The sequence below is a fragment of the Arachis ipaensis genome, chromosome B1, assembly GCF_059453495.1.
Source record: "Arachis ipaensis isolate K30076 ecotype BB chromosome B1, ASM5945349v1, whole genome shotgun sequence".
NCBI classification, from domain to species: Eukaryota; Viridiplantae; Streptophyta; class Magnoliopsida; order Fabales; family Fabaceae; genus Arachis; species Arachis ipaensis.
In genome coordinates, this window is record NC_142436.1 from 1,326,522 (window position 1) to 1,350,443 (window position 23,922).

Sequence of the window (23,922 nt, forward strand, 5' to 3'; positions counted from 1 at the left end):
GTTGAAATATCACAAGTTTAAAAAATATTATTAAGAATCAATCAAGTTGTTATAATAGAAATATCATTATCATTCATTTATTTTAGTTATTTAATTTTTAGATAAACTACTTAGATAATACTCAAAAATTTATATTATTAACAAAAAAATAATCTCAAAAAATACAAACAGTTCCTGCAAAATTAAAAAACATGACAATATCAGGACATAATCATTGTTTACCGCATGTTCCTTGATTTATAGGAATGGTACAATTTCTGTCATAACTGTAGAACAGGTAGAACAGAAGTGTAATAATAACAGGACAATCTAATTTAACGAGGAATGCTAGGGGCAGCAACTTTTATGACTTTTGTGATTTGTAGCCATCAAATAGCCATCAATGATGGTTTTAATGGTGTGAGATTGGTGTGAGATTTCATCCAATGGCTCACTTTTCTTTGCTAGTTACATGCTGGCTAGAATTTAACAAAGTTGCTGCCCCTAGACTTTTCCTTAATTTAATATCGGAATTTAGTTAGTATATCTGTCACATTTATTTATGATCTGTACCGTTATATAAATACAAAAATGTCACTCATACACAAAGATTAAAATGAATAAAGATAATTTTCAACAATTAAACTATTGATAATCCAAAAAACCCAGAAGAGTTGGTCAAGTAACTGATCTTTGAGAAAGCCTAATGCCCTAATGCATTGGTAGTATTAAATTGACCTCTGTTTTTCTTATCGGTCTTTTAGTTAACCCTTTTTTGGGCTGTAAATTAACTCTCTTTTAGAGTCAAAGTAGTAACCCAGTCTCATGAAAGAGAATCCATGACCCAAGAAAGCAGAACATGGTAGGCCCATTTGTGACCATGACCCAAAAAAGAAAAGAAGCAAGAAATAAGTTTACCAAAAAAAATAGACACACAAGTACATAACTATCTTGTAAATGAATTTTTTGCATTTAATTTCTTCAAAATATAAATGTCAAGATAGGGAAAGAGGGGCTCATAAAAAAAAATCTAATTAAATGTCAAATGCTTCCAATTTGGGGCACAAAGTATGGTTGATACTTCATTTGGTAATTGGTATCACCAAGCCCCCTCTACATTAGAAAGATGAAAATCTATATACTCAGCACAAATGAATTTTCTTAATGTTGATATTGAATTCTAATGAACTAGAATTAGAGCTCAAGTTTTCAAAAAACACTTATAAAACTAAACCTCTGGAGTGCAAGAGAGTGTTTTGGCTTTCTCAACAGCTTCAACATAATAATACAGTCTCCAAAGTGTAGCATTATCCTGCAGAATATGTAACATAACATAATAAGCAACTTATAATGTAAATCATGATCATAATCCATAACCCAAATTACACTAAGTCACTAAGCAATATAACAATGGAACCAAGAAATATATCATCATATCATAATCCCAATTGTAGTACCTCTTTTTCCAGATCAACAAAGATTTTATCACAATTTGGTTGTTCTGTAGGCCTACTTCGACAAATTATCTCAGCGATTCGGTCAAGATTTTTTGCTGGTAGTTTCTGAATCATTCTCTGAAGCTGTTGCCTCTCCCCAAGGGTCATGGGCCTGTAAGTTTTAGAATTATGCAGATTTTTTTTCCGTTGGAGGGGGGAGGGGGGACTATAGTTCATAACCACCACAAAGGACAAATAAGTTTGATATGATAGCAGTTACAAAATACGCTAGAAGCTCTGTTTAGGTGAAGAATCAAAGGTGGAAAGAGGATTCCTCACTACTTTTCTCATTCAAGGCCATGCATGAGACTTTAATCTCAAGTTCCAGAGTAAAGTATGTTCACCATTTATCAAAATCCAATGCCAATTTACATTTGGGATTGATAAGGTGGTGAAAGGTGGACACTTGAGATTTCAAGCCAACAATGCATTCGTGAGAGAAACAGCAGAAAAGTTCACCATTGATATATTTATCTCACTTGTTATATTAAGATTTATTGCAATATTATGTCAATGTCAACTTATCAGGAGACATAATAAAGCATGCAAGAATCAGCATTCTTCACATATTGACATAGAGTATCACAGCATACCTGCACTTCGACGTTACAGCATCAAGTAGTACCTCCAGTTGTTTTTCCATGTATTCCAACTAAAAGTCAACAATAAACACCAATTAGATACATGCATTACATGCTTGCACTATATATAATACAAACATCACATGACAAATGCAATGAATTTGACACAGAAATCTAAAAGCTAAAAGAAGACGATCAATATTAGACACAGAATTTTCAAGAATTACTGTTCCATTCAGTTCATTTGCACAGTTCTTCACCATCTCCTGAACCTCGACACTGTCATTCTCTAATAGAAACTGGAGATCATCATTCACCTAAGTGTTAAAAGGGATGAAGGAAAAAATTAGTTTCTAGCGCAATTCTTGAGCACATTAGTACACTAAATTACAGACACATGTTAATTAGAATCTTAATGAAAATGATACCTCTTACCTCTGTACTGCATGTGGGATTGACATCACTAAATTGTTCATGGAGGCTAGCTGAAGAGGGTGGTGATAAGATCTTGGACTTTTTACAAGGAATATGCTGAGCATTGTTTGATGCAACAGCTGTATGATCCAGCGTCTGTTTTTTACTTCTTTGTTTAGATTGCAATTGATGTATAGCAAAAACAGGGTCTACCACCTGCGTTTTCGGTTGACAATCAGTAACGTACCCAAACTCCTTAAATAATCAAGACAGCAACTCAGCAGGTATGCAATGTATCGATAGAAGCAGCTTCAAAACATGCATCAATATCGTTTTTGTATCAATATTCAATGTTGTTGGTAAATATCTAAATTTCTATATGAAAAATTGTAGAGCTTATGCGATGAACATTCTTGGTAATATCATATCATCAATGGGTCTTATTTAATTATTTTAATTACAACCAGAACAGATTCAAGCTGCATGATATACCTCATCAACTTCGGACGAAAGAGTAGTGACACTCTGTCTGAGCAGTGATCTTAATCTGTCCTTTTTCAGGTCTGAAAGTCCAGCTCCAATGCCGTCACTGAACAATTCCCCGGAACAATTGCCATTGCTATCAACTGCATTGTTCTCTTTTCCTTCTCCACACTTATTTTGAGGCACCTCGGACGCATCAGTAGCAACAGACAAAACATCCTCATCTTGTGACAACAAATTAACAACTTCAGAAGAATAATAACCAAAGTAATCAGGTCCTACTCTTTCATGGCCACCCAAACTTTTCGACGCTTCCGACATTGCTAAAATAATGAATCACAGAAACTGATAACTGCAATTAGCCACCACAAGACACAAGACTAGTTAAATTAACAGAAATGATGAGTAACTAATGAACCTTGAGGAAACCTCTCCACAAAATAATTTAAAAGCTAAAATTAGACAGAGAAAAGAGTGGTTTACGTAATCAATTTGTTACAAAAAATTGATCATACTCTGGCACAAGTTTCTTCAAGTGTGAGCATTCTCATCAAACACAATATTCTTGAAAGATCCATAAACTCGTCGCAGCTCATTGAGAAAAAGCTTTTGTTCTTATTGTTAAGCATGTCCAATCACGCAAACTTGGATCTGCATCAAGCACAATCAATCTAGCTTATGTTAGTATAATCAAACAACTTAAGAAACGCTATCAAAATGAAACCCTAAATTTCCAAATTGATAAATGGTTTTACATGTGTACGGACTGATTTGAGAAACATTTTTCCGCCGCCGTTCCTGTTGGCTGTTGTCACTTTCGCCGCCGTCGCCACCACCGCCAAGTCCTGATGTTGCTTTTGGTGCGAAGAGAAAGAAGAAAGAGAGTTTTCTCTTTCTTTTTTTTTTCTAAAGGCGGTTTCAAAATTTAATTTTATCGTTTTTTTATGAGAGAATATTTGATTGGGCTGGGCCGTTGACCTAATCTCTTCTTTTTTTTTAATTTTTGAAACTAAAGAGATTACAAGTGTATGACAAAAAGAAAAGAATTACAAGTGGCTTCTAGTTTTTGATACTGATATGAGATATTAAAAATAAGATTAAAAAAATAAAGATATAAAACTTAGTATTTTTATATTTATTTGATAATAAATTAAAATAAATTATGAAAGTTTAATTTACTCTTTTTTTTCATATAAAAAATTTGAAGAGAAAAATATAATGATAAAAAACATAATTATAAAAAATTAATGAGAATAATAAAAAAAATAATTATATTTTTTGTTAGTATCTTTGCGTCTTTTTTAACAGGAAGTACCTTCCTATCAAAAAGAATCTTCTTATTAAAAAATATAAAGTATACTATTTTAATATCTTTGAACATAATAATATAAGTTTGTATCTCTATCTCAATATATAAACAAATGCAGCCATAAGGCCTTTTTATAACTCCTCACATGGTTTTGCAAAATTTTTTTTTTTTTTGGTAGTGGTCAAGACGCTTTTTAATTTTCATATGGAGGGGGAATGGAGTAGGACGCAAATATGGAGTGCATATGTATTTTACCAGGGTGTAGTGTTAGGGGAGAAGAAATCGGACGGTGTGAGTTGAAACTGCCCAATCAGACAGTCTGATTTGAGGGTGACAACACAGACGGTCCAAGTTGTGTCATTTCTGCCACGTGTTGCGCATGCCAAGCTCCCCAGAATGGTGCCTCTTAAACCCAACATACCCCCTTCCTGCACCCACTCCCTTCTTCCGAAATCAGTTTCTCCTTCAACCCACCAGCAGCCATTCTCTCTTCTTCTTCTTTGTTTAGCAGCTTCTTCTTCTTTTAGGTGCATGAAAAAAAAATTACAATACCAAAAAAAACACAAATATAAAGATGTTGATCATCCTAAATTTTATATTGTAAATTATCTCTGCCATCCTGATTATATAAGTTTATTTTTTAAAATTTTTTTATATTTCAGAATTCTAATTATTATTGTTAGAAATTTAATTTTTATTATTATTGTTAGAAATTGAATTTAGGAATATATATGTGACAGAAATATTATTATTGTTAGAAATTTAGAAATATATGTTTAAATAATAGTTAGAAATATATATGTTTAGATGTAGTTTGTTATAGAATATTTTAGAAGTTTTTTGTAATAATTTTAGAAATTATAATTAATTAATTAACTTTTATAATTAATTTTAGAAATTATAATTTTAGAAATTATAATAATTTTTTGTAAAAATAAATAAACTAAATTGGTGTAAACTTTTTTGTAATAATGTTGGGAATTTTGATTAATAATTAGGTTTTGTAAAATATAATATATTTATTTTTTGGTAATATTTATTTGTTTATTGTTAGCTTTTTAACTGACATAAATATATTATTGTAGTTGAAGTTTTAATAATAAAATGGGACATTATTAGTTAAATAAGAATTGGATTTATCTGTTAGTTATTATTATTAATAATAAGTTAGAAATTATAGTTAGTGATATAGGAATTATTATCCGATAAATTATCTATGACTAAATAAATAAATAATTATGTAAGAAACAATTCGATACTTACTTTAGGAAACAGTATGGCTAAAATAATTAATATGCATAATAATATCGTAATTTTTAAAAATTAAAAAGCATTCACAATGATTTGTAGGATTATTAATTAAATTTAGAAGTTAAATTATTATTACTCGGGAGTTTAGTAAATTGGATTTAGTAAAATTATTTGTTTTAGTTGGTTTTAATTTATGATAGCCGTGTGATTTTAATTAATATATCTTGTGTAGTGAACTGTGTACTAAATTGGATGTAGTAAAATTATTTTTTTTAGTTGTATTTATTGATACATAGTAATTACTAAATTAACTAATTAATAGAAAGTTTAGCATTAGTTTAATAAATTAGTTACTCTAATTAGAAAAATATTAACTTTTAATAGTAAATTAGTAATTATTAATGATTTGACTAATAGTTTGTTATGTTTTTGTAGAGTTTACGGATTTTGACATGTAACCACCCACTACCTCCAGATAGGTACCATGAAAATGCGGAGGAATATTTACGGTTTACTGGTTTTTATCATATTTCTCAGATTGGAATAGTTCAATGTCAGAAAGTACTGGTAAATGCTCTAATTGAAAGGTGGCACCCAGACACACACCTTTCAACTTCCGGTTGATGAGTGTGTTGTAACACTGGAAGATGTGGTTGTAATTCTTGGTCTTCCGACAAACGGTCTTCCAGTCACAGGAATGACTATGAGCAGTTTTGAAGCCTTAGAGGTTGAGTGTTTGCACCAATTTGAAAATGCACCGAGAAAGTCAGACTGCAGAGGAAGCTGCATAAAATTGACGTGGCTTCGAGATTTAAAAGAACGTTTACAGTTGATTGACGAAAACAGTATTCAGAGGTACGTGAAGTGCCACATTATGTTGTTATTTGGTACGATCTTGTTTGGAGACAAGTTTGGAGCATCTGTGCACTCGAAGTTCCTGCCTTTGCTTCGTGATTTTGGCAGTATCGGACAGTATAATTGGGATCGGCATGCCTAACACACCTGTACATGGCACTATGCAGGGCATCTCATTTTGACTGTAAGAAAATCGATGGTCTGCTAACACTTCTGCTAACTTGGGCTTGGATCTATCTACCGTATCTTGTGCCGGTTCCTAGGAAACCCGCAGTTTTTCGCTTGCAAACAGGTAACATTATCGACTTACATCGTATTTTCATATTTATGTTTTAATTGTGTTAATGAAATAAATCATATTAGGTGGCGTAACTGGGTCCGTGTAGACCGACGTTATAGATTTCTTACTTTTGCTCACTTTAGGAAGTCATTGGATGATATTCAGGAAGGCCAAGTGTGTTTTCATTAAAGAAGTATTTGTTTCGGGTTTAGTCTTACTGTTATTGCTTCTGCAATTGTGTTCGAATTCAGTTTCGAATGATCCTGAGAAATGGTGACTCTGATACATGTGTGACTACCATTATACCTACTTATAACCCAACAGTACTTTCTGGTGATCAAGCTAACCCTGATAAGCCAATCACACCCTGACTCATACTGTGTATACTTGGCATAAAATGTCACGGCTCCAACTCATACACCCAGTAGTCTACACCTCTTCGGATGGTATAATCTTTCATCGCCATAATAACAGCTTCCCTGGAACTGAATTCCATTCCCACGGCAAATTCACCATCTGCGACAATAGGAATTTCTGCCACGACGACAACCATACGATAAATATTTAATACACAAATATTTAATAACCGAAATTAAAAGTAAATCAATACTCACTACATTAATATTAATATAAATAAACTTTATATCAGGTTATTATCTCAATCTTAACAAAAAAAAAAAAAAACATAAAGACATAAATAAATACTGATTAATAAATATTAATTAATATTTAACTAAATCAATAACTCACTAAAAATATTATTATCTTAAATTTAACTAAATAAACACATAAATAAATGCTAATTGAGTATATTTTCACATGTCACCTAACTATTTGATCCATCATTCAATATAAATTATTACAAAATTCTAATCCTTCGTATAAATATAGGTAATTACGTACCTGCACTCATATATTCCGAAAACTTCGGAGCATGCATGGCTTCCAAATCCAAAACTCGCATGAAAGATGGCTCCTCAAATGGTACTTCGTTTGCGAGTGCATTTGCCACGTCTGTCACATTTAGAGCCATAGTGCTGTCACCTTGATCTTCATTTCCGTCTGGACCAACAACTTCGTAATTGCTTTTGAACTCTTCCTCACTGTCACTATTGTAATCTTTCCGTTCAATATTTCGGTCGGCCTCAGATTGTTCGAATTCAATGTACAATTCGATGAACGAGATCTGAGCGCGTCTTTCCATATACATTGAAAACATCTATTGCATACTCGCTTCGTCGGTTATATATTTGGTTTTAAACTGAACGAATCCACCAAATACTGGTATGGGATATCTGTATAAAATACATGATATTTTCTTTGACATCTCAAAATCTATCTTCTCACAAATCACACATTTAAGCTCTTCAAATGAGATTGTGAAGGGAATAACAACATTTAACGGATTTTCACAAGTAAATTTTACTCATTCAGATGTTTGTAACAAAATCTGACCAAAATAATATATTTTTAAAAAAACTCTATCATTCATTTCTCTCACTCGCATAAATAGAAACTTCACTATCAATTTTTTTAGTTCATACGAAAGAAGAGAGATACAGGAGCTGAGGAAAAAAGAAGAACAAGCAGAACAAGAAGAACAAGAAAAGGAGATCTGAGAAGTGATTTATGAGTTACACACACTTATATATATATATATCAGACCCAACGATTAGTTTTAACTGATTCAAAAAATTATATAATAATCAACTCGGACCATCCGATTTAATTTTCGCAAAATAAAAAAAATATGATATATATAGAAATCGGACTGTCCGATTAACTAAGCCAAAATTTAAATTCTCGTTCCCACACAAATTAGACCGTCTGATTGGTGACCAAATTTTTTAAACAAAAAAATCAGATAGTCTAATTTCTTTCTTTATTGTGTTAGTTAAAAGCTGTCCTACACCAAAGCCTACCACTCATATAATTTATATTCATGCACAACTCACAAACTCATGGCATATAAAAAAAAATAAGCCTGGTTAAGACTTTGGTATAGTGGCAATTCATGTGTGTCATAAACAATCACATCCGAATTTAAATCTTGACTGACATCAAATAGTGAATAAAAACACTTAAAATAGTATATATAAATGTATAATATACATCAATTTATAATATAATACCTAAAATTGAATAATTGTTCATAAGTTTTTTACTATTAAAAAACTAAAGTTGCACATTTAACCTCTCAAATATAAGATACACTTTAAAGAACCAAGAACAAAATGACATTCTCTACTACTTAATTTTTCCTAATTGATTTCAATATTGCAACTAACACATACACTTGTGCAAACTTTAAACATAAATTTAAAAGGGCTTTCCAAATTTGTTGTGCTTCTAATAATATGAACGGTTATGCATTAAAATCAGCCACTAAAATCAGTTGCTAGTATAAAATATATGTTGAAATTCAAATAAACATTGAAAATAAATTAAACCACACATGTATTTATATACAAATACATTAGTGACTAATTTTATTAGCTGATTTTAGTATACGAATAATATTTTTGTAATACGAAATAGTAAGAACATATGTCTAACTATCTTCTAACCAATATCACAATGATGACATTCTAGGGACCAATTGGCAAATTCTTATTGTGTATGGGACGTCTCCCTCCAACATGGGAATAATCCTTAGCAAAATATTGTGAAGGGTCTTCTCCATCATATTTTTCTTCTTTTGTCTCCTTCTTTCCGGCCACCATATTTTTCTTCCTATGTTGTACTTTTCCTGAAAAAAAAAAAAAGTTGCATATTCATTGAAAAAGAATGAGTTTTATTAAAGGATCTTGCATGTATAATTATACATCTCTAATTGAAATAATCTTTATTTATATATATTTTAAAAAGTTTAATTTTAATGTATTAGCAGTATAAATAATATTATCTAATTAAATTCATGAATTTAAATAACTTTTTAAATAATAAATTTAAAAATTAATTATTTTTAATAATATAATAATATAAAATTGCATGTCTGTGTAATTTTTTTATATTATCAATGTATGATAATTAAATTCTATTCTAAATAAATATATTATGTTGAGTTTCAATTATTATCAAATTTAGAAGTCTATTTTGGAAGGTGAACTAAACAAACTAAGAGTATAATTCACACAAATAAAGAGTTCTCTTCTCTATAAATTAAATAATGTTGATAACAAAAAGAGGAAAGAATTCGACAAAGAAAAAATGAATATCATCATAACCAAAGTAACAAAAGCAATTACCTTATTTGATGCATGAATAATTCTAAAAGGTTCACTAATTATTAAGATGAAGTTTTGTGAGCTATACATGCATGTTGAAATTTCAAGTATCATGCATCAAAATATCTTAATAACTTAATTAATTATAGGAATAGGTTAAATGACACTACACCACTTCTGGCAGATACTGGCGATTAGTGAGCCAGATAGCGACATTTTTTAACCACCAGAAAATGGATAGCAGCGGTTGCCAATCCGCTCCAAAATAGAGAGTGACAAAACCCTTACCGACGATTTATAGTAACCGCTGAAATAACAAACTATTGGAAGCTCTTCTCTTTTTTGTCGCGTCAAACGCTGTCATTTTTTATTTAGTAACGATTTTTTGAAACCGCCGCTAAAAACCCATTGTCTGCCACTTTTTTTTGTAGTGTGAAGGGGCCAAAAATACAACAAGTCAAACTTTAATTTGGACAACAATAGTAGTGAACATAATTGAGGCCATAAGACCTTCACAAAATTTAATAAAAGTATATTAATCCATTTTTAATCGTTTTAACAATTTATTATCACACTTGAAATTATTCATAATTTCAACAACATTGAATTTGTTACCAGTTTAAAATTTTTCTTTGGTATTAACCTTAACGAGTGTATATAATTAATCATTAGATATTGATCGGTAATGTAATAACTATTGAATAAGTACAGCGAATTAATGTTTAATTAGTTAATATTAATTAATCTTTTATTATAAAATTAATTTTTTTAACTTTCACATTTTGGAGAATTTAGGATTTAAAATTAGAATTGAGGGTTTATTATAAAATTTAGGACATATAATTTAAATTTTAACATTTAAAATTTAGAATTCAAGATAAAAAAAATTAACTGAAAAAATTAACTTCTTAATTAAATTAATAATTATTACCTGAAAGGTAACCCTTCTGCTTATTGTATTGTGATGCAATGAAGTCTCTATCTTCATTATGTCCCTTAAACAACATATATAAACGTAAAAATAATGCTGATGAATAGTCAAATATGATGAAGAAGAAGAATTAATTATTATATTTAATTTATAAATAATTAGCAAGTACCTTCTCAGTAGCCCTTATTAACTTTCTTACCAGCCTTGGGTGATTACTGTGTGCATTATTGGCTAATCAAAAGGATGATAAGAAATAATAATTATTTATTGGATTATTACTCATAATAAATATACATATACAAGAATAAAAAAGAAAGATTTACATATTAATTATTAATTAATATTATTATTGTTATTATTATTGCATACCTTGATGTTGGAATGAAGGTTGAAATTGAGTAGTTGATGGAAAAGAAGCAGAAGAAGGTGGTAGCATATAAGAGATGAAAATGATGCTTAGCAAAGTAATGATGATTATGAGCACCATTTCTACTCTTACTCTATTCAAGCTTGAGAAATAGCATTAACATGAGAAGAGAGACCAAACACTCCAAAAAGTGAAGAGCTCCAAAACAAGTAAAAGAACATTAATAGGGCCCTTGGTTTTTTTTTTTTTTCTAATATAATAACCAAGATTAGTTTACATTAGGCACTAAAAAAAAAAAAAAACAACTTAACTATCTTAGATGTATACTAAAATCAGTTAATAATATAGAATACACATAAAAATAAGTTAAACTATAAATATATTTATACACAAATAGATGGTGGCTAATTTTGGTGCATATGTAGTATTTTTTAAAAGAGCTAATATCTATTTTTGTATGTATATGTGTATATTTCTAGTTATATATATAGTTGAATAAAATATTATTTTAGTTTCTAATATTTGTACTAAATTTTAATTTTGTCTATAATTTTTAAAATATTTTATTTTTTATTTCCTTTATCTTATTTCATCCTATTTTAATTATTTGATAACATTAAAATTCTTTCTTTCCAAAATTACCATTTTTTTCATTATCATCTCGTCTTCTTCTAAATAACGATAACAATCATAATGATAATGGTCATAATAGTAATTGTAGTAATTTAAAGGTGGAAATGATAAAAGAATAAGAGAAAGAAAATAATAATAATAATAATAAATTTATTTTTGATCAGAGAATATTCGAAATAAAAATATAACATTTTAAACTATAAAATCGAAATTAAAAATTAACCTAAATATTAGAAACTAATAAAGTATTTTATCCTATTCTTTTTCCAAACAAAATACATATATTTTTGTGTTCAAATAAAATACAGAAACTTTTCAACTTGAATGTTGAAAAGTATTAATGTGTTAAAAGCTCTGTTTATACATGTATTTAATTATCTATGCAATCAAAATACAAAAAAAAAAAATGTGTTAAAAACTTGTTAAATTCTGTATTATACTCCCAATGGTTCCAAATATTTATATGGTAAAGATTAAACATATTATTGTTGAATTGAACCCTCGAAGAAATCACCCAAGTTGACCGACATTGATGCAAGCCAAGAAAATAATATGTAGTGGGAACTGGGAATTGTTTCAAATTTATAATCTAAGATCACATGTTTCCTTGTCAAATTCAAGAGACGTACACCAATGAAGACTGTGACTTGATCTCTTAATTAGATGTTTCAATTTTAAACTTTGGATATGAAAAAATTTTCTTTACATATTTCTGCAAAATTAGGTCGGATTAATCAGATTCTTAATGATAATTGAAAAATGTTAAATAGTTTCACATATTTTATTAAATTATTTAATATATTATATATAAATATTTTAATTATCATAAAAACAGTTTTATACAAAAGTGTTATCAATTTGATTTTGGGCCCAAAACCAACTGAATCAACTAATTCAGTTCCTCCACAACATCAACCAATCAATTTGCTGTTTCTGCTACAATTGAACTGAACTAAAAAAAAAATCAATTTTTTCGATTTTAACTCAGTTGTAGCATATTTCAATTAGATTTTGCATTAATTTTCGATCCAATTCGATAATTTACAACCCTATGAGTAACCATCACAAAAAAAAAAAAAAAAAATAATTCAAGAGACATGCAGCTACACCAAAGCATCATTCATGGAAACTCTTGCTGTTACCAAAGCTAAAGCACATGCATTATTATAGTTAAAAGTGCAAAAAAAAAAAAAAAAAAACATAAGCACCGTTTTCATGACCCTGAGTTGGGTAATGATTTTGTATAAATCTTTAATTTTTTTGTGTTTCAGAAAAGAAGCCATGTATATAGTAGGTCACTTATTTAAAAATGTCATTTCAGATAAAGAGTGAATATCCAATTCGGTCTCTGACAATTACTTCGAAAGGACTACGAGGTCGTTAACAAAAAATAAAAAAATACTCAACCCAGTCTCTGAACTTTACTTTTATGAGATTGATTAACCTGTGCCAAAAAAAAAAAAACACTCACATAGGGGCTAATCAGTCCTATAAAAATAAAACTCAAAGGTTGGGTTGGATATTTTTTTTAAGGGTCTCGTTGTCTTTCAAAATAATTGTCAGGAGTCGTTTAGGATTTTTCTCTCAGATTAAATGATCTTTCTCCTCTTTAGATATTAAATTGGTTCATTTGTCTTCTCTTTATTAATTAGATAATTTTAATGCTTTGTTTTGTTATGTTTTATTATGAATGATTAAGATTTAAATGGATAATCTGTTAATTAAATTAATCATTTTTTTAATTAAAAGAAAAACGAATACTCATTACTCATTACTTTATTTATGATCTCTGATAGCATGTCATTTTATAGTGAGTATTACATTCTGAAAATTAATTGGAACACATTAGCATTTGTCCTTGAATAAGACATATGACCTATGTTAATACCATATGAGTTTGTTTGTTCCAAAAGAAACTACTCAATAATATTTAACTTAAAAAAAATTATTAAGAAATAATAGTGTGTTTAGTTTGTATTTTATTTTTTATTTTTATTTTTAATATTTTTTATTTTTAGAATTTTGTAAAGAAAAAACAAAAGGCTCATTGTTTTTACTTTTTTTTTTTTAACAAAATCTTAAAAATATAAAACACTAAAAATTAAAAAAAAAAAAATACAAACCCATTTTTAAAACACAATTTTGAGTTCCGAAAACATTCTTGTTTTGCCAGAAACATCTTAAACATTCTGGAGAAATCAGTCATCAGCAACAAGCATATATTAAAATAAGAAAATTTCTTGTTTTTTCTATAATGTAAAATAGTTTCTTCTTCCATTACTATATCTATCAAGAATTTGTTGTATTTTCTCTTGTTTCTTTTCTCTTTCTTACTCCATGACAGAAAGAAATCAAAGAATGCCTCTTAAAATAATACACAACAATGATATGAAAAGCCAAAAATGATTATATTGCCAAAATAATATAACTACTTTTCCTGTCATGGTTTTGAATCATCACTCTTATATCTAACCATAATTATTTTTTATCAAATTTTCTAAACCTGTTTTTTTTCTCCTTCCTGTTCTGTAATTCATTACAAGTGTAGGGAAAACAAATTTCTGCAAAATAAATGCAAGCATTACATTGCATAAATGCTAAGGATCGCTAGTGTTTGACTTGTATAAACAATATTTTGTTCTGTTTTTCATTGTAATTAGAATTTATCTACCATTTTGCCTCAAATTTCACTTACCCAAATTATCTCAAATGGACTTGACCAAATGCCTAATCTGGTCTTACAAAAAAATCTTCAAAATCAATACTCAGTAAAAATTAGTTGGCTTTCCAATTTTTATGTTCTGTTCAGTAAGGAATGCTGTTATAGCATTCTTCTGCCAGCTCTTGAAACTCCTGAAACAAAGCAGTTTTTAGGGTCAATACTAACTTGCGCAACAAGGAATCGCCAAAGCATAAATCCCTATCAGCCATATCATAGCCAGCCAAGAAAGCATTGTAATTAATCTATATTTTTATACTAATTGTAAACTAACAAGTCCTAATGGAATAAGCAAATTAATCTACAGTCCCAATGTCTCCTTGTTTTTCATTTTAAGATGCTTACCCTACGGTACCTAAGCGATTATCTATGATATCGGTTCCACATACGATATAGATAATTGGTTCCATGATATGATACAGATAGCATGAGTCATTTAACTGATTTTATGAGATATTCTAACATGATGTCCGAGGAAAGATAGCAAGATTGAGTTTTTGTTTTGTATGCAAAAGGCACAAGGGTTAGTAAAGCTCACTTGTGGTCGAGATGTGCGAGAATTTCGCCACCCGGGAAAGCAACTCTAGTGGCCTCATATGCAGCTAATATAGACTGTCTCCAAGTTCCACCAATCTCCGCATTTGCTTCTCCTTTCGCTTGGTTCGGATCTTCCATCGGAATTGAATATCCGGAAAGGAGGTGACCCACCCAAACATCGTCTTTCCTGTATATTGTTTTACACAAAAACATGCATTAACGAGAAGATACAATGTCTATCAAAAGTCAGAGAGAAAATTAAATTACAAGGATAATGACTCCTCACAATACTACATCCATATGCCGAGGCGCATAGTGTCCGCCACCTATCCCAAGAAGGACTTTCTTCTTATCATTCTCCCTACAAGATCATAAGATATAGATTCAGGTTAGAAGTTAGAACAAATTTTGAAAACTGTAGCACGAAGATATTACACTAAAGAAAACAACATGATCTTTCTCAAGAACTATATTCCATAAGATGCATTATGCAATGTTGGCAGCATTAGAACAATTTAAAAGATATCAAGAGCAGATCAAGAGCAGATGCTAAATTATAGTCCACGAAGTCGAGTGTGAAAATTGGAAGACTATAGTTAAACGTATTTTCCATCTTGCGAAACAGAGTGAGAATGAATGAATGATGCTATCTGAAAACACATTACACATGACCTCATGTAAACACCAAATACGGAACAAAAGCGCAATTGGCTTCATCATTCTACCTGCTCCAGTTTCCGACATCTGTCCCTCCTCCGAGTCCAAGTCCTTCCCATACTAACTACAACAACACAAACACCATCATCTCAGTAAAAAAAAAAAAAAAAAAAAAGACTAAATTATTCCTAATCAGCTCCTACCTACTCCATTTATTTAGGTATAGATAGTTAAGAGATAAAATTCCTTATCGAAGGAATTTCGTAGAAGCAAAATTCTACATATTGATGCAAAGTGAAGAAAGCACAAATCCATTCAACCTGAGCCATTACTTGAGCAGCATCCTGTCTTTTCCAATAGTCTTCGGTACTACCTATACCATAAAAGAAAACCAGTTTATATTAAGCTATTCAACAACAAAGTGTTTTCACAAGTCATAACCAAATCAAATAACTCCTTAGCGATTTCGTATATTTTGTATTAGGTCTACCCTCTTTAATGATACTTTTCTATGTCTTCTACAAGTCGTCATCAAATCACCAAGAGAGAAATTATACCATCTTAATTTATTCATTCAAAATTCAAATGTATTTATCTTCCCCCTTTTCCCCCCCTAAAGTCATAGCTAACAGCTTCTAATGAAACATGAGAATGCTGTTCAGATGGTGCAAATTACTTAAGAGAACCAAAAGATATTAACGTTGTACCCAAAAGAAAAAAAAGGATTCCAACACATAAAAGGGTATCGGTACAGGTGAGAGACGGTTAATTGAGGACCAACTTAAGGACAGTCAACAATTCCAATAACCCAAAATCATGTTCCTGCACCAAGTATTAAACTACAATAACACTGGTGATTTACAAGCTTCACCTATATTTCTCTTTGAACATCAGTTTTTTTTTTCTCCCACCCAAAAAACTTGAAAGATGGAACCTTCTACACGACTAACAAGTACTCACAAAAGGGAAAGATTAATATGAATTGAATGTGAGATTAAACATCAAGATAAAGAAAGACGGTCTTGACTTGGAAACTAAACATTGGGGGAATAGTAATGAATTTATACCTTAATAATAGATTATGCAATGTACTTATGATATATGGTATATCAAATCCATCAATTCAGAACAGATCTAAGAGGAAGAAAAGAGCACTCACCAATCTCAAGAAACATTGTTGGCTTATTTGTGAATGGCCCGTGATGAGTGGCCTCCAAAGTAATCTAATTTGAGGAAACATATCAAATTCTGATAGAATAGCTTTTGGAAAGTACAATCCCATTATCAAAAACACAATTTGACAATAAGCCATTTTTGTCCAATGGGAAAGAAGGCATGTAATTTCGAAAAGTGCTAAATTTAAGAAGAAATGCTCGACATATAACTGGAAAAAAATGGCTCATTTCTCGTAGTGAAAATTGACATGCAGGAAAGAATCAAAAGGCTCTAAAGAAAGGCATTCTGAATTTCAATTGCTCAAAAGGAAACACACCTCAAATTCAGGGACCAGATTATGAGCTTGAGCCAATTTCTTCAAAAGTCGAAGCCAAGGACCTATCCGAGGATTCGGCAGTGCAGCCCATCCCGGTTTCCCACCCTGGGGTGGAACATCACCCTCGCGCAAATGAGGAACTCCTGCGCATACGTTCCACCAAAAAATGATCAACACACACATTTTTACTCCACATAATATAAAAAAGAAGATAAAGAATAGATCAAGTCCGTTATATCCATTATATTCGATTCTTGAATCAACCAAGGGCATGAAGACTCACCCTTTCAAATTTTAAGGTAACACATGTCTGAAAAGAAAAAATCTACGACACAAGTGTAAAAATTAGATCAAGTTTGTTATATCCGTTACGTCCAAATTTCATATCGACTAAGGGTTGAGGGGACATTTTCCTCGTGAAAGAGTCACCCTTTCAACTTTTAGGTTGCATTTGGATATTGCCTTAGGATAAAAATAGAGACATCCGGGACACAAAGTCACAAACCTATCCAAACGTGGCCTTAATCTAACTCATGTCTAACAAAAAAAAAAAAAAAAGAAATCCACTTATCATAGCTTGAACTGAGAACTAGACAAAACATATTAAAGAACCATGAAAGAACTATATAAGTTGCTATCTCAAGCAAGAAGAACAGAAAAAGAGGGCAATCAAGACAAGAAATTAATACCAATGGGATGAACAGTGAGGGCAGGTTTGTTAGAAACAGCAGTGTGCTTGCTGAAGAAGATGACCTCATCAACAACCTCACCAGTCTTCTCTTCCCACCTCTTGTCCAAGTCATCCTCCACCACTATGCTCTTCCCATGAAGCAAAACCCTAACCCCTTCATTACAGAAACTCTTCATATCATCCTATAATAAAGAATCAAAGGTGTTGCAATCCATTAGATCAGAATAAATAATTCATAGAAAACAACCTAGAAATGAATTTTTACTAATTATAAGAAACATTACTTACTAATATCTAACTAACTCAATGATATCTACAGTAGAAAACGGTTAATAGTCAAAACAGTTGTTAATTCAGTTCTCGAAACATGAAATACCTCAAATTAATTCACTATCATATCTATCAGAATCAATTTGAAAATGAAGTATTGATAATTGAACCTGGAGATGGGGACCTGGTTGCCAAGCTGGCATGGCCAAGAGGGCATTGGCAGGGTTGATGGAAGCAGGGTCGGAGGTTGTAGCAACAAGAAGAGTCACCATTGCTGAGTGGTGGTGGTGCTTCACTTGAATTGAATTTGATGATGATGATAATGAAGAAGAAGAAGAAGGAGAAAAAGAAGGGGAAGGGAATAATAATGGTTTGGAATTTGAAAGCGGTATTGAAGAAAAAGGTGGTAGCACACGGTTAAGGTAACTGCTAGTAATGAAAAGTGGAACACTGGCGGCTGCAGCTGTTGTCCAACAAAAACCAATCGTACGAAGTAGCATGTTATGTCTTCTGCCACTGATTTACCAAGGACCAAGGACTAAGGAGTAAAACTCCAAATTGGTTTTGGAATTTGGAGGCTTTTTTTTTTTTTATTAAAATAAATGTGTTTTTTTGGACATACAAAATGATAAATCCCAAATCAGCAGTAACTCTTTGGAATTGAAGGAATTTTTTTGCATTTTCGCTATTTTCCATTCACTTCAATCACATTCATGAACTTGAATGCTTCTCTTGCATCTTAACAAAAATCAATACAATATTAGATATAGACAATTTTTGGTCAAAAAAATTTCCTTCCAAAAAAATCAAGAAAAGCATTTAACTTCGTGTAGTGACGGATGTAAAAATTTTAAATTTTAGAGACAAATATATATTATATAAGAATAACAAAAAACTTTATATAGATATATCGATTGTCTTCATTGATTCCCCTTTTGGTGAAGCAAAAATATCTAAAAAGCTAAACGAAGAGAGCAATTTATGAATATCAGCAGATAGAAATGGAGATTAGACCATACAAGATTTTGACCTGCATATTCCCGAGATCACACACAACAGAAATTGACTTCTTGCCGATTAATTTGAACAAAAAATTAATATTAAAGTAGCACAAATTAGCACAAGCTCGATGAACATTAAAGTGATACAAATTGACTTCTTGTCAATTAATTTGAACAGTTGGAAAAGCCCAATAAATATTATTCTCCTTCACCTTAGCAAGATTAGTAGATTTTCCAACAACATTAACTCCAACAAATACAACAACATATGGTTTCCTTAGCTCCTTGGCAGCATGCACATCCCTGAATAGTGTCTAGGGGTTAAAAACTTAAATACGAACAGGGGCTTCTTCCATTGCTGCCTGTTTTGATTTTTGAACCACAGCATCAGACAAGCCTTATAATAATTAAAAAGAAAGGCCAGAATTAAGGGGGAGACTGGTTCGTACGTGCACTGTTGAAGAGATCCTTGTAAATGAAGCTAGCTTCTTGCCTTCAAGACTTGCTGCCATTGATTCACATAGTTTCTCAGCTATTTCCTCAGCCTAAAAGTGATAGCAGTGTGGAAAAAATTAGCCAGTTTCATAGAGCAAAAGTAGCTTAATATAAACCACTTATTAGATATACAAGAGGAAACAAAAACAGGGTCCATAACAGATACATACCACATTCTTGGTCATCGACCTATCCTTCGGAGCTTTCTGGATCCAAGTCTGACTTCTCCAAATTGCTTTCCTAGCAATACTGAGCACAAGGAAGTGCAGGAATATATAATTTGTCACTCTAAATTACATCAAATGATACCAACAAAAATTTATGCAACTTATGCTAAAAAAAAGTGAACCCAAAAGGAAAAACATCTTGCTCACAACTTTAAAAACACAATGAATTAACTTTCCTGCCCGAAGTTTCCACCCAAGTCTCTCCTAATGCACTACAGTATGGATATGGATCTCATCATTTCATATTAAAGTTTTGTCTCCAAGTCTAAATTTTTGTTCTCTTCTTTCTATAACTATGTAATTTGTTGTTATTTAACACTTATAAAATGAGTTCTCGATGAGAAAAAGTACAAAATCTTCAAATAAAGTTAAACACAAAATGTATATCTAAATATCAATTGCCCCCATGATCCAGAGAGGAAACAATGTTTAAAAGAATGAGGAGGAATTTTATATAAACATCCAAGCAATTTACGCCCAATAGTATATACATATAACCAAGTAACCAAAACTCCAAAACCGTTATGAAGACACAAATAGCAAGATTCAATAGTCAATAAAAACACCTACAAAAAACATACTCTTTCAACACTTATTCCACACTACATCACTCCAAAACCAAACTGAATTTTGCCACATTAAAAACAGAGCACTACAATATTATGAACCCAACAATTGGACAATGCAGCATGTGCCTAAAAGCAACCCTAATTGATATCAACTTAATAAAACATAAAACACTTACATCTCATGAAAAAGGACACCATTGACATTCCTCCACTAAACAGGAACAGTCAAAACTCCAACTGAAAACTTCTTCAAACTTCCTATGAATTAGAATTCTACATAATCAAGGAAACAGTTGTAAACTGTTCAAGGAAGTTACATAAGCAAGCCATACCCTGCACATCGGACCAGTCAAGAAACCATGAGCTAAGCATAGTCAACAAGAACATCATCTACTTCATTTTCACTCTCCAAAATACCCACCAAAGACATGCAAGTTTCAACATCCCACATTCAAACAATGATCAAGGAAGAACAATGAGGGAAACAGAAGATGAAAAGATATAACCGGACATTCAAAACACAAATACAAAAAGCAATTCCATATGCAAAGATTAAGAACACAAGGATCAAACTCCAGAATTGGCATACACACACGAACAAATTGCAAACCACAAACCCTAACAAATCAATTGGCAAGAAAACACATAACAATCCAACACAAAAAAACACAGAAACAACAGGGTCAAGCGGTGGGACAGAACCAGAGCACGATTCAGACACAACACCGCAGCAGGCCGTACCAACAGTGACTAATGTCTGCAGCAAGCACCATTTCCCGATTCCTTACCAACCCTAACCATTTGAAACCGCAAGTCATCGTCATCGCCGACATCAACCACGGATGGTGACAATTTTCACCTTTTAAAAGAAATTCTGTATGCAGAGAAAATTCCAAATCAAAAACTCACGAGCTTTCTATTTATGATAGATAGACAGATATGAATCAAAGGGTTTGTACCTTAATCTTGAGGACAAAATTAAGGGCTTCTTCCATTGCAATAGGTTTTAGAGGACTCCATGGCCTTTAAACAGCTCTTCCAATTTGATGTTTGGAATTCCAACATGTTCTGCTCAATGATCTGTGCAACTATTCGATTTAATTCCAAATCTTCCTTGTTTGTCAGCATCACAACATGACCATTCTTCATAGACATCAGTGGATGATGCTCTTGTTCTAATGGAAAGTATTGAATTTGAAGATACCGATAACTAACCTTCTCCAAATGAGTTTAGACCTCAAGACCATTTCATTAGCCATAAAGTGAGTTTGGCAGTCTCAACAACCAACTTTAGTATTGAAATAAAGAATGAGCCCTTCAATTTTCAGAAGCCAAACTGAATTCCATAATGTACAGATGGCTGATCAGATCAATAAGTAATATCTTGAAATTCATATGCAATATGAGTCTGAGACCACTATTTTTTAAGTTATATTACTTCAAATAAATAGAATGTATTTTTTGATCTGGTTAAATCCTCGAGTCCCTTACTCAAGTGGTTTAAAACTCCGTAAATTTCTTCTGAATATGTACAACACTTATCATCAGCAACAAATTTGTGGATGGACTGGTCAATTTCTATGAAACTCCAAGCAGAAATGGTTGACACTCCCCTTTTTTTCATCAGTCTTCTCATCTCGGAGACGCCTTCCCATTTGCCCATACTTGCATACATGTTTGCTAGAAGGATGTAATATCCACTACGTTGAGGCTCCAATTCTATCAAATACTTCCCAACTCTATGTGCCAGTTCAACATGACAATGCATCATGCATCCATTGAGCAAAGACCCCCATATGGCTCCATCCGGTTCTATCGGCATCCTAGCAACTAACGCTAAAGCATCTTTGATTCGCCCGCCTCGCGCCAAAACATCAACCATGCATCCATAGTGTTCAATGGATGGTAGGATGCCATATTTTTCACTCATTTGTTCAAAAAACCACCACGCTTTAGTCAACAAGTCCTTGTGATTGCAGGAAGTTAGAACACCAACAAAAGTAACTGCATTGGGTTTGGGTCCAACCTTCTCCATCTTATCGAAAAGCTCAAGAGCCATATAATTCTTTCCATTAATAGCCAAACCCAATATCATAGCACTCCAAGTAGCAACATCCTTACTAGGCATACTATCAAACACTGTCTCTGCCTCTTCCACCCACCCACACTTGGTGTAGAAATCAATCAATGCAGTCCCCAGTTCGAGTTCATACTCCAAACCATTTTCTTCAATGTAACTGTGAATCCATTTGCCTTCTTCAAATGCACCCACAGCAGCACATGCATTGAGCACACTCACCAGAAGAGAGCCATTCAAATTAATAACATTTCCACAACACTTGAGCTCATGGAAAACTTGAATGCCCTCATTGAAACAACCATTCCTCACATACCCAGACACCATGGCGCTGTAGGATACCTCATTCCTTTGCGGCATCTCATCAAACAACAGCCTTGCTTCCTCAACTAAACCATTATTGCAATAACCACTAACAAGACCAGTCCAACACACCACATTTTTGTTGGAACTTTCATCGAACACCTGCCGTGCAGCACCAACTTCTCCATGATCGCAATAAACACCAATCAAAGAACTCACCACAAAAGCGTCATAATCCACACTCCCCAACTTCACCACTTGGGCATGGGCTTGTTGGAGGAGAGACAAAGATCCACGGCAAGATTTGACGAACATGGTGAAGGTGTGAGAGTTAGGCCTAACACCAGTGGCTAGCATTCGTTTGAAAAGCAGAAAACAGTTGTAAAACTGTGAGTCTCTTGAAAAAGCTGTTATCATGACATTGAAGTCAAACACAGTGTGAATTGGCATGTGAATGAAAAAGGCCTCTAAACGGCGCATATCGCGGCGGTTGCGCTGGTGGTGTCGGAAATAGAAGGCCAAGAGTCTGCTGGAGACGTAGGAGAATCTTGCAAGGCCATTGGTGATGGCGTGGGCGTGGATTCGCTTTAACTCTCTCGTGCTTCGATTTATGGTTCCTTGCAAGAGACGAAGCCATGGTGGAATTGAGCTCATAGCAGAGAGAGAACAATAAATTCAGGTTTTAAACAATGAAGCTTATAAATTCACAACAATCTCTTCTTCATTGTCGGAAGTAAACTTGATCGAGAAAACATGCACAAGCTCAGTTTCATATACTGCTTTTTTTAAAATTTAAGGTGAAAATTTTGGTGAAGTTTACGTGAAGTTGATAGTTTATTAGATAAAAATTTAGTTATCAAATTATTTTATAATTTTTAACTATTAACTCTACATGATTTAACTATAAAAAATTTATTATTTTAATTTTATTATTTTATTAAAAATATATAAAATAGTTAAAAATGTGTATAAAATAATATTTATATTCAATTATTTTATTTAAAAAATTTATTTAATATTTTAATAAAATCAATAAAAATTTGACATTTGAATAGTTTTATCAATATAAACTCATCTT

General features: G+C 31.9%; 4 protein-coding genes across 6 annotated transcripts; all 4 read right to left on the reverse strand.

Annotated features, from left to right (window-relative positions):
• Positions 1–930: 930 nt before the first annotated feature.
• On the reverse strand, positions 931–3,867 carry LOC107629841 (bromodomain testis-specific protein). 2 transcript variants are annotated; one of them, XM_016332867.3, is made up of 8 exons: positions 3,709–3,867; positions 3,469–3,604; positions 2,963–3,305; positions 2,492–2,686; positions 2,284–2,373; positions 2,069–2,127; positions 1,437–1,587; positions 931–1,291 (listed from the first exon to the last, which is right to left on the reverse strand). In XM_016332867.3, the coding sequence occupies exons 3-8, from the start codon at positions 3,272–3,274 to the stop codon at positions 1,208–1,210; spliced, it is 891 nt and encodes a 296-aa protein (XP_016188353.1). In that variant the 5' UTR covers positions 3,275–3,305; positions 3,469–3,604; positions 3,709–3,867; the 3' UTR covers positions 931–1,207. The 2 variants fall into 2 exon arrangements, with proteins under 2 accessions (XP_016188353.1, XP_016188287.1); XM_016332801.3 differs by having other exon boundaries at positions 3,437–3,604.
• Positions 3,868–9,236: 5,369 nt separating this feature from the next.
• Positions 9,237–11,293, reverse strand: LOC107643890 (uncharacterized). Its single transcript, XM_016347642.3, has 4 exons — positions 11,176–11,293; positions 10,976–11,037; positions 10,807–10,870; positions 9,237–9,397 (listed from the first exon to the last, which is right to left on the reverse strand). Exons 1-4 carry the CDS (start codon positions 11,291–11,293, stop codon positions 9,237–9,239), a joined length of 405 nt encoding a protein of 134 aa, XP_016203128.1.
• A 2,892-nt stretch (positions 11,294–14,185) lies between these two features.
• On the reverse strand, positions 14,186–18,866 carry GEK1 (D-aminoacyl-tRNA deacylase). Its single transcript, XM_016332681.3, has 9 exons — positions 18,343–18,866; positions 17,901–18,084; positions 17,212–17,354; positions 16,879–16,942; positions 16,040–16,092; positions 15,788–15,843; positions 15,349–15,423; positions 15,064–15,249; positions 14,186–14,659 (listed from the first exon to the last, which is right to left on the reverse strand). The coding sequence occupies exons 1-9, from the start codon at positions 18,670–18,672 to the stop codon at positions 14,572–14,574; spliced, it is 1,179 nt and encodes a 392-aa protein (XP_016188167.1). The 5' UTR covers positions 18,673–18,866; the 3' UTR covers positions 14,186–14,571.
• A 373-nt stretch (positions 18,867–19,239) lies between these two features.
• On the reverse strand, positions 19,240–23,609 carry LOC107630018 (pentatricopeptide repeat-containing protein At5g06540-like). 2 transcript variants are annotated; one of them, XM_088500765.1, is made up of 5 exons: positions 21,424–23,577; positions 21,206–21,338; positions 20,641–20,797; positions 19,839–19,917; positions 19,240–19,718 (listed from the first exon to the last, which is right to left on the reverse strand). In XM_088500765.1, the coding sequence occupies exon 1, from the start codon at positions 23,496–23,498 to the stop codon at positions 21,894–21,896; it is 1,605 nt and encodes a 534-aa protein (XP_088356891.1). In that variant the 5' UTR covers positions 23,499–23,577; the 3' UTR covers positions 19,240–19,718; positions 19,839–19,917; positions 20,641–20,797; positions 21,206–21,338; positions 21,424–21,893. The 2 variants fall into 2 exon arrangements, with proteins under 2 accessions (XP_088356891.1, XP_088356892.1); XM_088500766.1 differs by lacking the exon at positions 20,641–20,797 and having other exon boundaries at positions 21,424–23,609.
• Between the last annotated feature and the right edge of the window lie 313 nt (positions 23,610–23,922).

Coding starts and splice junctions, on each gene's coding strand:
- LOC107629841 (XM_016332867.3), bottom strand. CDS start 3,274: ATGTCGGAAGCGTCGAAAAGTTTGGGTGGCCATGAAAGAGTAGGACCT. Junction 1,588..2,068: donor GCTGTAACGTCGAAGTGCAG/GTATGCTGTGAT, acceptor TAAAACTTACAG/GCCCATGACCCTTGGGGAGA. Junction 1,292..1,436: donor TTGTTGATCTGGAAAAAGAG/GTACTACAATTG, acceptor CATATTCTGCAG/GATAATGCTACACTTTGGAG.
- LOC107643890 (XM_016347642.3), bottom strand. CDS start 11,293: ATGGTGCTCATAATCATCATTACTTTGCTAAGCATCATTTTCATCTCT. Junction 10,871..10,975: donor TAATAAGGGCTACTGAGAAG/GTACTTGCTAAT, acceptor ATGTTGTTTAAG/GGACATAATGAAGATAGAGA. Junction 9,398..10,806: donor GCAGAAGGGTTACCTTTCAG/GTAATAATTATT, acceptor TTTTTTTTTCAG/GAAAAGTACAACATAGGAAG.
- GEK1 (XM_016332681.3), bottom strand. CDS start 18,672: ATGCTACTTCGTACGATTGGTTTTTGTTGGACAACAGCTGCAGCCGCC. Junction 17,355..17,900: donor CCTCACTGTTCATCCCATTG/GTATTAATTTCT, acceptor ACGTATGCGCAG/GAGTTCCTCATTTGCGCGAG. Junction 16,943..17,211: donor ATCTGGTCCCTGAATTTGAG/GTGTGTTTCCTT, acceptor TCCTCAAATTAG/ATTACTTTGGAGGCCACTCA.
- LOC107630018 (XM_088500766.1), bottom strand. CDS start 23,498: ATGAGCTCAATTCCACCATGGCTTCGTCTCTTGCAAGGAACCATAAAT.